Source organism: Meles meles, chromosome 6 (assembly GCF_922984935.1).
Source record: "Meles meles chromosome 6, mMelMel3.1 paternal haplotype, whole genome shotgun sequence".
NCBI classification, from domain to species: domain Eukaryota; kingdom Metazoa; phylum Chordata; class Mammalia; order Carnivora; family Mustelidae; genus Meles; species Meles meles.
In genome coordinates, this window is record NC_060071.1 from 74,544,687 (window position 1) to 74,558,392 (window position 13,706).

Sequence of the window (13,706 nt, forward strand, 5' to 3'; positions counted from 1 at the left end):
CTCTCTCCCTCTACCTGCTATTCTGCCTGCTTGTGTTCTCTCTCTCTCTCTCTGACAAATAAAATCTTACAAAAAAAAATGAAGTGTAGTAAGTAATTAACTTGACCAAACTCATACAGCTAGGAAGTGGAGCCACAAAAATTCTAACTTAGATCATCTGATTCCAAGTCCAGGCACAAAATTACTAGTTGTCTTTAAGTAAATCCCAGAGCCTGCTATTCTGCCAGCTCTCTCTTTTTATTTCTAGTTGACCCTCTAATTACTTGCTTTAGTTGTCATGTTACTTATAATAATTTATATAAACTACTCAACATTAATGTCTAATTACCATTCAGTACAATGATGGTTGTGCATAATTGAACTATCAAAACTGTATTTGTAGAAACTTTTATACTAACATCTTTATTGTAGAGCAATCTGCCATTTGAAACAGTCACACATAGAAATGAATAGGTCGATCTTTTATCCTTAAAACAAACCTACCTTATCTAACCATGCATTTTGATGAATTCTTCCTCTAACCTACAGCTTAAAGAATCAAGTTCTTCATGTGTTATTAACCTGTTAAGCATTTAAGAACAAGTTGTCCTGAAACTATCAGTATTCAAACTAAAGAATGGAGGTTACCACCTCAACCACTGCCACAGCCTCCCAAAAATACATTCAACTAACTGTAAACAAAGCAGGGGGAAAAAAAAAAAGAGGCTCCTGGCTGGCTCTGCTCATAGAGCAGGAAACTATCTCAGGGTCATGAGTTCAAGCCCCATGTTGGGCAAGGAGCTTACATTAAAAAAAAAGAAAAAGGTGGCTCTTCTTCAACTGATTAAACATACAACTTCACCATGTACACTATCTAATCTAATCTAATATCCATACAACTTCCCCGTGTACACTACCTATATCCACACTCTTCTCTGTGGGTCATGCAGTCTGGGGTAAATGCCCAGAGTTGGCAATGCACTACGGTGAAATGCACAAAGAGAGACAGAAATATATACATATGTACGTAAAAGAAGTATCTGGAATACCTTTTGGTACCTCAGTGTCACTATCTGCTTCTGAATCAGAGGCAATTGCATTCTTGCGTTTCATTCTTAAAACTTCATCTTCACTGTCACTGCCTCTTGCAGATTCTGTAAGAGTAGAATTAGAGGTTCTTCATAATCACAGTCATTTCTTAGCTTTGAATTCTGTGTTTTAGAAGCACACTGGGGATAAACAAACTGTTGTATAGCCTTGCAGTGGAAAATTACTCAGTAACAAATAAGAAGGAACTACTGATACATGTAACAATTTGGATGAATCTTAAATGCATAATGCTAAGTGAAACAAGTATAAATCAAAGAAAAAGGCTACATACTATATGATTTCATTTTTCTGATGACATTCTCAAAAAAACAAAACTGCAGTGATAAAACAGATCAGTTAGTTGTCAGGGGACAGGGATAGAAAAAGAATGTGACTACAAAAGGGACAGGATGAGGGGTTTTTTTTAGGGTGATCCTTTTTTTTTTTTTTAGAACTGATCTGTGGTGGTGGTTACACAAAACTACATATGCATTAACCTTACTAGAACTGCACATACACATACAGACTGCAGTTAATTAAAAATATAACTCATTAAAAGAAAACTGTTTTCTATAAGCAGAAAAATCTGGCAGAATGAGAAGAGTAATATTGAAACTTATGACCAAATTTATAGGACTCATTATAAAAAAGGTAAAAGTATTGCAATGGAGAAGACAAATAGAGTTTACCCTTGAACAACATGGGGGCAGGAGCACAGACACCCCCAAACACACGGTCAAAAATACACATTTGACTCCCCAAGAACAACTACTTATACCCTATTACTGACTGGAAGTCTCCCTGATAATGTAAAAAACAGATATTTTGTATATGTATTACACACTGTAATCTTACAATAAAGTAAGCTAGAAAAAAGAAAATATTAAGAAAATCATGAAAGAAAGTATATTTACAATAATGTACTGTATTTAATGAAAAATTCACATATAAGTGGATGCACATAGTTCAGACCCTTGTTGTTCAAGGGTCAACTGTATAACATTATATCTGGATGGTACAACTGTTTATCTAATTGTAAAATTCAGGAAAATCACTGTCAATCTAGGTAAGAGTTAAGCAGAATGACCAGCTATAAGATTCTCTACCATAACCCCAGTCCAATGTTACTCTGCTAGTATTGGGGAAGTAATGCATGACCCTTAACGATTCTGCTACCAGAAAAATAACTCTACCCAGAACTAGTTATTGAATACTTACTACAGCCCAGTAGTCTAGATAGATCTATATCCATCTCTCAAAATTTTCTGGCCTCCTCTCCTAAATAATGCCAAAATGTGGTCCTGAATGTTATCCTGTGAGGTATGTTTACAGGGTTAAAGACCTCCTCCCCCATATATAAGCTAAGATAGGATCAATATGTAATTATAATCAAACACCTATGGAAATGAAGCAATCCAAGAATTCCTTGAGGAAGAAGTCTAACCTGATCAAGGTGACTTTTACAATACAAACAAATAAGATCTCTAAATCCCTTTAATACTTTATATGAAGAACGTGTTAACGTAAGAACAGTGTAAATGGACATTATAAAAGGGGGTCAAGAGGCCAAAGTTTGGCTATGTGTTTCCTGTAGTCTCTAAGGAATGAATATTCTGACCCAAGCACATCTTTCTAGGAGAATGCATGAATTAAGCAACCATAGCACTGAGATCAGCCAGCCATGATTTCATTCTCCAAATGTTATACTGCCTAGGCAACTTCCTGATACTATCATTTGGTATCCAATGTCAATTTTCCCCAAGGGCAAGGATACAACAACAAGAGAAACAACTGATGCTCCTGAAACAAATAATTTTGCAATTTGATGTTTATAAATCAGTTATGCATTTGATTAGTCTGAGTGAACTCCTGGGAGTCTAATTACCTCCAGATGATCAAATTTTGGATCTCAAAAAACTGAGCTGGAACGTGCTATTTACACCTCAGTAAAACTACCCTATGGAGATGTTTCAATGGCACTGTTTTTCCCCCCCAGCCGAAGATACTCTCACCTGAGGCAAGCTTCTCAGCTACCTAACAGAATGGAACCAACTCTATTCTATCTAGTTACTTAAGCACCATACATCTTTCTCCAAGACTGTCCTCCTTAAATTTTTTTCTTCCTGATCTATCATCAGATAACAAATGAAGGGGGATAGAAATAATAAATGCATTACAAAAAATTTTTAAAGCAAAATGTATACTTAGGATGAAATGGAGGGACAGAAGAGAAAAACAGGGCACTAAAGGTGGGAATGCAGAAAGAATAAATGGGCCACTGCTGCATCTGGGTGCTTCTACTAAACCATTCTGGTTCTCCTAAATGCATTACCTGATTTATGATCCTGTTCCTCGTCATCATCTGAATGCCTGTGTTCTTCATCTGAGGCCTGTGGCCTTTCATCATCAGAATTTTGCAGTTTCTCCTCATCAGACATCTGTGGCCGTTCTTCATCATCAGAATTCTGTTTCTCATCCTCATTATCAGAAACTGCAGGCCGTTCGTCCTCAGAATTAGCCTTCTCCTCCTCGGACAGTTGTCTCTCATCATCTGAAAGCTGAGGCCTATCCTCATCATCTGTATTCTGCATTTTCTCGTCATCATCAGAATTCTGCAGTTTATCGTCATCAGATCCTTGTGCCCTCTCCTCATCATCAGAATTTTGCATCTTTTCATCATCTGACTGGTCACTTTTATCTTCTCTGTCCCATTTCTCATCATCTGAGTGTGCTTTTTCAGAACCTTCTGCTTCTGAGTGATGGCTCCCTCCATCTGACCTCTGACCTTCATCTTCATCATCATTATGGGCTTCTGATCCACTGTGCTGATCTACATCTGAGGCCTCATTGTCTTCATGGTCAGAACGCTCAGAAGCTTCTGACCTATTGTCTGATCTTTCAGAGTGATTATCACTCCCACTGTGGTGTGAAGCTCCTTCATCCTCACTGTCATCTCCAAACAGTTCCTTATTACTTGGCTTTCCTGATTCACCCCCTTCATCTTGATCGCTTTCACTTCCAGAGGCATTACTGCCAGAAGCAACATTCTCTTGATCAGAATCCGAGTCTGATCCAGAATCAGAATCTATGAAAGCATATAAACACATGGTGCTGTCAGTGAAAAAGGCAGAGTAAAGAACACCAAAAGTCAATCTCAACATAAAAGCAATCAATGAAAATACATGTTAAAAACGGTCAAAATCAATTTCCTCCCCACTCAGGAAACTAACCAAAAGTTGCAGCAACAGAAGGAATGCTTAAAAGAAAAAACAGCTGAATCTCAATAAAACTTCATGGTGTTTTAACTTACCCCGTTCCTCCACCCCAATCCCCAGCTCCTCAGCTCAATAATGCCTTAAAGACAGCCCAAATTTCTAGTACAAGAACTACTACTAGAGGAAACAGAGGCACCTCAGTCATAAAGAATCATGGTTGTTAGTTTTGATCTGCCTGGTGGATCACTAAAGGACTGGCTCAAAGGGCTGACTTTAGATCACTTAGAACTTTCTCAGATGAGGCAATTACCTGGGAACGTTTGTCTAAAACATTAACAGGTGAATGTATTAGTTGCCTCTGCCTAGGACAATGGATAGCAGTTGGGATAAGTAATAAGCTTAAAAAGCTTGGGAGGAAAGGCTGGAGAAAAACGTAATATATGAAGTAAGGGCTTTTAAAAGCTCCCACATATTATTAGATATCTGGGAAGTCCACACACTCGCCCAGGACTGTGCATATGCTCAGGAAAAAACTGAGAGGGCAGTAAGCTCTCATGTGTGGCTGACCTTCAGGCTCTGCACAAGCAAGAAATGAAGGCATAAACAGGTTTTAAACTGCCTGGTTGAGTCTCTGCAAAGACTGGGAGGTTTTTTTGTTTTGTCTTGGATATGTTTGTTGGTTGGTTTTGGTTCTAGGCATTTAAGGAAATTTCTGTCCAAACACAAGTTAATGGGAAAGATTTTAGTGGCCACACACAGCAAAGATCGTGGACCTTACTGAATTAGTTCAAAAGAAATCACTACAACAAACATCAACAACAAATCCTGAGGGGAGAGAATGTGGCTTCCTGAGTTGCCACACTATAATACTCAAAATAGCCAGTTACTAAGAAAAAAGTAAAAGGAAATGTAAATAAACAAGGAAATACAGCCCATATGTATGAAAAAAGGCTAGAAACTGTCCCTGAAGAAGCCCAGAAAATGAAAATGATGTTTTACCAAATAGAGAATATCAACAAAAAGACAGATATTAAAAAAAAAAAAAAAGACATATTATTTTAAAAGTTCCAAACAGAAATCCTGGAGTTGAAAAATACAATAAATGAAGAGAAAATTTCACTAACAGAGCTAAACCGCAGATGTAATTAGGGAGAAGAATCAGCAAACTTTAAAATAGGTCAATTAAGATCAAATGAGGAACAGAAGAGAAAAAATTAAGAAAAATGAACAAAATCTAAAATATTTGTGGGATACCATCAAATGTACCAACATATACATAAAGGGAGTCCCAGAAGAGGAGAAAGGGCAGAAAGATTATTTGAAGAAATAATGGCCAAACACATCCCACATGTGATGAAAGACATTCAAAAAACCTCAGTATAAATGCTAAACAGGATAAAGAGATCCACGCCTATATACCTCATTAGCAAACTGTTAAAGACAAAGGTGGGGGGAGGTGCTGAAAGCCTCAAGAAAAGCAACTTGTCCCACACAAGGAATCCTGGATAATAATGACTTCTCATCAAAATCATGACATATTCAAAGTGCTAAAAGAAAGACTGTAAACCAAGAATTCTATTCCCAGCAAAACTATATATCAGAATGAAAATGATATGACTGACATAAGAAATAGATAAATTGGGGGCGCCTGGGTGGCTCAGTGGGTTAAAGCCTCTGCCTTCCAGGTCATGATCCCGGGGTCCTGGGATCAAGCCCCGCATTGGGCTCTCTGCTCCACAGGGAGCCTGCTTCCTCCTCTCTCTCTGCCTAGTTGTGATTTCTGTCAAAGAAATAAAATATAAAAAAAAAAAAGAAATCGATAAATTGGACTTTTTCAAAATGAAAACCTTCTATGCAACAAAAGACATCAAGAAAGTGAAAAAAAAATTTAAAAAATGGGGAAATATTTGCAAACCACACATCTGCTAAGTGTGTAATATCCAGAATATTTAAAGAATGTTTACAACTCAACAAAAGGCAACCCAATTGAAAAAACAGACAAAAGAGAGTACCCGGGTAGCTCAGTTTGTTAAGTGACTGCTTTCAGCTCCAATCATGATCCTGGAGTCCCAGGACTGAGTCCCACATCAGGCTCCCTGCTCAGCAGGAAGTCTGCTTCTCCCTCTGACCCTCCCCTCTCTTGTGCTCTCTCTCCCTCTCTCTCTCCCCCCACCCAAATAAATAAATAAAATTAATGTTTAAAAAAAATAGTCAAAGGACCTGAAATGACATTTCTCCAAAGCAATATATACAAATAGCCAATGAGCACATGAAAAATTGCTTCACAACCTTAGCCATTAGGAAATGTAAATCAAAACCACAATGAGATACCACTTAACACCAACAGCAATAGCTACATTAAAAAAAGAAAAAGTAGGGGCGCCTGGGTGGCTCAGTGGTTTGGGCCTCTGCCTTCGGCTCAGGTCATGATCTCGGGGTCCTGGGATCGAGCCCCGCATCGGGCTCTCTGCTCGGTGGGGAGCCTGTTTCTCCCTCTCTCTCTGCCTACTTGTGACCTCTCTTTCTGTCAAATAAAATAAATAAAATATTAAAAAAAAAAAAGAAAAAAGAAAAAGTATGCATGTGCCTGGGTGACCCAGTGGGTTAAGAGTCCAACTCTGGATCTTGGCTCGGGTCTTTACTCAGGGTGATGAGTTCAAGCCCTGTGTTGGGCTCCATGATGGGCATAGAGACTATTCAAGGGGAAAAAAAAAAAAAAAAGTAAGCTAAGTGTTGGCGAAGATGCAAAAAAAAGAAACCCTCTAACATTGCTGGTAGTAACGTAACATGGTCCAGCTGCATGGAAAATGGTTTACTTACTTGCTCCTCAGAAAGTTAAAGAATTACTGTAAGACTCAGCAATTCCAACCCTGTGTATATATTCAGGAAAACTGCAAACAGGCACTCAAATACTTGTACACAAATGTTCACAGCAGCACTATTCAAACAGTCAAAAGATAGAAACTCTGTAAATGTACTAAATATCACGGAATTGCTCACTTTAAAAGTTACTTTTATGTTATAGGAGTTTCACCTCAATAAAAACAAACTGGCAAAATTAACACATTCCCAGATAAACAAAAACAGTTGGTTGCTAGTAGCCCTGCCTCCTAAAGGAAGCCTTTCTAGCCGAAATGAAAGAACAGACAGTAATTTTAATCCACATGCAGAAATAAAGAACAACAGTAAAGGTAACTAAATAGGTAAATGTAAGTCAACATCAATGTATTTCTAGTAACTCCTTTTTCGATTAGGTTTAAAACACAGTAACATAAAACAATAATTATAAAACCACATCACTGAGAAGACAATGTATATAGATGTAATTTGTGACAATAACATAAGGGCAAGAGAGAGTAAACTATGTAGAGAAAAAATGTTTCTGTATACTAAATAAAGTTAGCATTAATCCAAAATAGATTATTATAAATTAAAATGTTAACTGTTATCACCAAAGTAACTGCTAAGAAAAGTAAAAGCTATACAAAAAAAGAAAGAAAGAAAGAAACAGGAAGGAAATCAACAGTACCCTAAAAGAGAATCAGTCTTAAAAGACAATAATATAGGAACTGAGGAACAAAAAAAGATATGACATATAGAAAATAGTAAAATGGGGGTACCTGGGTGGCTCAGTCAGTTAAGTGTCTGCCTTTGGATCAGGTCATGATCCCAGGTTACTGGGATTCAGCCCTATGTGGGGCTCCCTGCTCAGCAGAGTCTGTTTCTCCCTCTCCCTCTGCCCGGTTGTGTTCTCTCTCTCAAATAAGTAAATAAAATCTTAAGGAAAAAAAAAAAAAAACCAAAATAGCATTAGTCCTTATCAGTAGTCATTTTAAATGAAAATGGATTAGCTTCTCCAATGAAAAGGCAGAAATTGGAGAATTTTAAAAGTGATCCATGTATATGCTTTCTACAAGGGTCTCACTTAAGAACCACATACCCATATAGGTTGAAAATGAAAAGATGGAAAATGATATTTCATGTAAAAAACAACCAAAAGAGAGCTATAGTGATCACTAATATCAGACAAAATAAATCTTTTTTTTAAGGTTTTTTATTTGGGGCACCTGGGTGGTACAGTCGTTAAGCATCTGCTTTTAGCTCAGGTCATGATCCCAGAGCCCTGCTAGGCGGGAAGCCTGCTTCTCCCTCTCCCTGCTTGTGTTCCCTCTCTGGCTGTGTCTGTCAAATATACGAATAGAATCTTAAGTTGGAAACTTCAATACCCCACTTACAGTAAGAGCCAGAACTGACAGAAGATCAATGAGGAAACAGAGGAAACAAACAGACATACAGACATCAACAGAACACTCCACCACCACCAGAGTATACATTCTTCCCCGCAAGTGCACACTGAACATTTTCTAGGATAGACCCTAAGTTAGGACCCAAAACAATTCTTAATAAATTGAAGAAGGCTGTATCTTTTCTGACCACAATGGGATGAAACTGAATTCAGTACCAAAGGCAAATCTGGAAAATGAACAAATATACAGAAATTATACAATGCACTCAAACAACCAAGGGCTCAAAGAAGAAATCACAATGGAAATTAAAAATATTTTCAGAAAGGGGCGCCTGGGTGGCTCAGTGGGTTAAAGCCTCTGCCTTTCACTCAGGTCATGATCCCAGGGTCCTGGGATCCAGCCCTGCATCGGGCTCTCTGCTTGGCAGGGAGCCTGCTTCCTCCTCTCTCTCTCTCTCTCTGCCTGCCTCTCTCCCTACTTGTGATCTCTATCTGCCAAATAAATAAATAAAATCTTAAAAAAAAAAAATTTCAGGTAATGAAAATACAGGATACCAAAAGGTAAGGGATATAGAAAAAACAGTGCTAAAAGGAAAATCTGGGGGCGCCTGAGTGGCTCAGTGGGTTGGGCCTCTGCCTTCAGCTCAGGTCATGATCTCGGGGTCCTGGGATCGAGCCCCACATCCGCCTCTCTGCTCGGCGGGGAGCCTGCTTCCTCCTCTCTCTCTCTTTCTGCCTGCCTCTCTGCCTACTTGTGATCTCGGTCTGTCAAATAAATAAATAAAATCTTTAAAAAAAAAAACAAACAAAAAACGGGAAAATCTGTAGTTGTAAACACCTACATTAAAAAAGAAAAGGGGAGCCTAGCCAGCTTAGTCGGTAGAGCCTGCAACTCTTGATCTCGGAGTTGTGAGTTTAAGCCCCATGTTGGGTGTAGAGCTAAAAGAAAGAAAGAAAGAAAGAGATTTTCAGACTGATAACCTACCTTTCACTTTAAGGAACTAGATAAAACTAAACCCAAAGCAAGAAGGAAAAAAAAAAAAGATCAGAGTAGAAATAAATGAAATTGAGAAGAGAAAAATAAAAGAATCAATGAAACAAAAAGTTTGTGCTTTGAAATAACAAAACTGACAAACCTTTAGCCAGACAGACCAAGAAAAAAAGATGACTCAAATTACTGATAGCGGTGACATTAGTACCAACCTTATAGAAATAAGGATTAAAAGAAAATACTATAAACAATTCTATGCCAGTATATTAGATGATTTGGATGAAATGGACTAATTCCTAGAAAAAAGACTACCAAAACTACCAACACTGATTCAAGACAAAATACAAAATCTGAAATGACCTATAACAAGTAGGGTTTGAATCAGTAATCAAAAAATTTCCAACAGGGGCGCCTGGGTGGCTCAGTGGGTTAAGCCGCTGCCTTCGGCTCAGGTCATGATCTCAGGGTCCTGGGATCGAGTCCCGCATCGGGCTCTCTGCTCAGCAGGGAGCCTGCTTCCCTCTCTCTCTCTCTCTCTGCCTGCCTCTCTATCTACTTGTGATCTCTGTCAAATAAATAAATAAATAAAATCTTTAAAAAAAAAAAAAAATTTTTCCAACAAACATGGGGCACCTGGCTGGCTCAATTGGTAGAGCATGTGACTCTTGATTTCAAGGTCCTGAGTTCAGGCCCCATGTTGGGTCTGGAGCCCACTTAAAAAAAAAAAAAAAAGAAAGAAAGAAAGAGGAAAAAATCCAATGAAGAAATGCCCAGTACCAGGTGGTTTCACTGGTGAATCCTACCAAATGTTTAAAGAATTAATGCCTATCCTCAAAGTCTCCCAAAAACTTGAAGCAAAGGGAACACTTCCTAACTCATTCTAAAGATGTCACACAAAAAGAAAACTACAGACCAATACCTCTTACGAATACAAATGCAAAAATACTAAACAAAATACTAAGAAACTGAACCCAGCAGCATATTAAAAGGATATGCACCATGACCAAGTGGGAGTTATCCTAGGAATACAATGGTGGTCCAACATTAATATGATCATACTAACAGAGTAAAGGAAAGTGAGCATCTTAATTGATGCAGAAAAGGCACTTGACAAAATCCAACACCCTTTCATGATAAAACTACTCAACAGACTAGGAACAGTAGGAACAGACTACTCAACAGACTAGGAATGGAATTTCCTCAGCCTCATCTACAAAAACCCACAGCTAACATACGTAATTGTGATAGCATGGATGCTTTCTCCACAGGACTAGGATGTCCATTCTCACAACTTCTATTCAACACTGTACAAAAAGTCGTAGCTGGGGCAATTAGGCAAGAAAAAGAAAACTATCCAAATTAGAAAAAAAAAAGTTAAAACAATCTCTATTTATAGAAGCCATGATCTCATATGCAGAAAATCCTAAAGAATGAGGGCGTGCACGTACACACGCACATGCACACACACACACAAAACAATTACAGCTAATACAGTCAGCCAGGTTGCAAGATACAAGAAAATCAGTTGTATTTCTATACACTAACAATGAACAATCCAAAAATGAAATTAAGGTAACAACTTTGCCTGCAATAGTATCCAAAAGAACAAAATACTTGGGAATAAATTTAACTCAGGAGGTGCAAGATTTATACAATTAAAGCTACAAAACATTGTTGAAAGAAATTAAAGACACCCGGCACAATTATACATAAAAGAAACACGTTGGGCCTAGGTAGAGATTCTACCCATTGCTATGGCAAAAAGTTTGTCAGGTGTAGTTATTTTACACGGCTCTTAGTGGAAGGACATAATGAAATAGGTTAGGCCTAACAGGAATTACCCTGTCACATCCATACTACCTTTAAGATCAAAGAGCAACCTTCAAGGACAGATTTAGAAGTAAAACCTATAGCATCCTATTATCTAACGATAACATAGAAAAAAGCAGCAACAGACTCACAAGAAAGTAAAATATAAAGCCCAAAGAAGCAACCATCTCCATACATCACTTCCCCATACACTGAGTTTGCAATAGGAGAAAGTGCAGGGTACACTTACTAAACTATTGCTTCTATCCATCCAAGTAGTTTTCAAATAGTATTAAACATCCATGTAAGCCGGTGGGGCAATGGGAGACAATCTTTTCATCATTCTATCCCCAAAACCTAGCAAAGTGCTGGAACATGATAGGGGTCTCAATTCGTATTTACTGAATGAACGAACAACTTCATAACAGTGAGTCACGGGAGTGTTCACATAAAACTATACCTTGAAAGGCAAATGGGATACAGACAAGTAAAAATAAGGGGGGAAATGAAAACATTAGCAAAGATAATGGAACAAGAGTTAGTACACAGGACTCTATACTTCCGGACTCATCCTGACTAGAACCTCCCATCTCCATAGAGCCCTCACTTTACATTTCCACTTAGTACTCCCTTCACTACGCTCTTAAAAATAAAGAAAGAAAGAAAGAAGAGCAACCACAATAACGCACTTTGCTAAGGGAAAAAAGTAGATACGTTACTTTGAGCCTGGAAGGTTGCAAGAATTCTGAACTTGGATCTTGGGGCCATTCTGACTTCAAATAACTCCCATTCATATTTCAAACTCAAACTATCTACGGTCCATGCACCAGTAATCATTTCATCAACAAATCCTTTATCTCTACAAATCAAACGCTGATCCCCCATACGCTCTCCAACCTAATACCATAGACTCAAGAAATTCCAGTTTGTGCACAGGCTCTCAGAAGACACGTTGTCTCCGGTGCGTAACGCCAGCGGACAGCCCGATCGCGGTATCCCGCCAGTCTTCCTCACCCGACATTTCAAACTCCGCTCCACGCCACACCCTGGTTTCAATCAGGTGGCTTTCCCGAACCCCTCTGTAAATCCATCCATCTCGTCCCGGTGTTCCCGAGCACCCAATGCCCATTCATTCACGAACAGCCCTTACTTGCTCTAGCCTGTGCAAGACAGGACGGAGCAGGACCAAGGTTCCTACGCGAGCTGCGCAGGTTCGCCCGCGCCGCCACCCCTGCCCCGCGCCCCACTCCGCCCCACACGCTCCCAGGCACCGCATGCCTGAACGCCAAGAACCCCGAGGCTCACGCTGTTTGTCCCTCCATTCCCGCCAGCCCTGGGAGGCTGGTACCGCCGGGAGTGCAGGGGGCGCTGAGGAAAGAGTGGAGGAAGCGGCACCACTGGCCCGCAGTGCCCGAGGGTTCGCAGACCCGGAACTGGACCGCCGTCGGGCTCCCACCGCAGAAGCCCCTACACACACCCCTCCCCTGAAGCCCAACCGATCCCACCTTTACGCTCAGCATCGCTGTCGGCGTCGCTCCCAAAGAGGTCCTCCATATCCGCCATTACCCCGCACGTCCGCCGCTGCCTCGGCTGGGGGCGACTCCGCGACTGTTTTTACGGCACGGAACCAACGAAATACGACAGTGTCGCAAAGATTCGCTAAAAGGCTGCTTTCCTCCTGTGCCCTGGTTTCCCTTGCAACTGGAACCTACCCTTGTTCACTTTTGTACGTCCACACCCTGGACAGGTCCCGCCTTTTAGCCGATTATCTGTTTTTGTTCGCAGGGACTCTCGCAGAGGGTGGGGCATCCCCCGTCTGGGTGTCCGTGGGGTGGGTGGTGCTCGAGGCGCTCTGCTGAAAGGCCCTCGGACCGAGTTAAACCTGCCACGGTTCAGGCCTGAAGTCCTTTGTTTCATATTGACCAAATTGACCTCAAAATGTTGAGAGCGCCAAAGCGCTTTTCGTGTAGGTTCTACCAATTGCTATTTACCGTATTAGTAATTAAAGTAAATACATTCAAATATTAAGTTTAAATTCAAAGTGTTTAAATAACAAACATTAACATAAATAGCATTTTAAAATATTCTTTCCAAAACCAAAAAATTAACAGAGTGGAGTCGTTTTACAGTTTTTAAAATATCTTTAATGTCTGACTTCAAAGAAAACAGCTCAATTCTCATAGCTGCTTCTACATTCAGTCTGCTAAGAAATGTTTTGGTTGAAGTATTTATATGAAGAAAATCTGGCCTCATACAAATGTGCACGTAATTATGGAGAGGGAGGATCTCTCAGACTTCTTGAAAGGGTCTTCCTCAGACCAGTTTCCGAAAACCTGCAGCTACAGAGCAGTGTATCTCAAAAAATTTTCCATCTTAA

General features: G+C 39.6%; 1 protein-coding gene across 1 annotated transcript in view; it reads right to left on the reverse strand.

Annotated features, from left to right (window-relative positions):
• Nucleotides 1-12,991, reverse strand: part of LEO1 (LEO1 homolog, Paf1/RNA polymerase II complex component) — a 45,649-nt gene extending 32,658 nt beyond the window's left edge. Inside the window, exons 1-3 of the mRNA XM_046010243.1 lie at nt 12,835-12,991; nt 3,401-4,153; nt 1,029-1,133 (exon numbers count right to left, since the gene is read on the reverse strand). Coding sequence (XP_045866199.1) covers nt 1,029-1,133; nt 3,401-4,153; nt 12,835-12,892 — 916 coding nt within the window. The 5' untranslated portion in view covers nt 12,893-12,991. The remainder of the gene's footprint in view (nt 1-1,028; nt 1,134-3,400; nt 4,154-12,834) is intronic.
• Between the last annotated feature and the right edge of the window lie 715 nt (nt 12,992-13,706).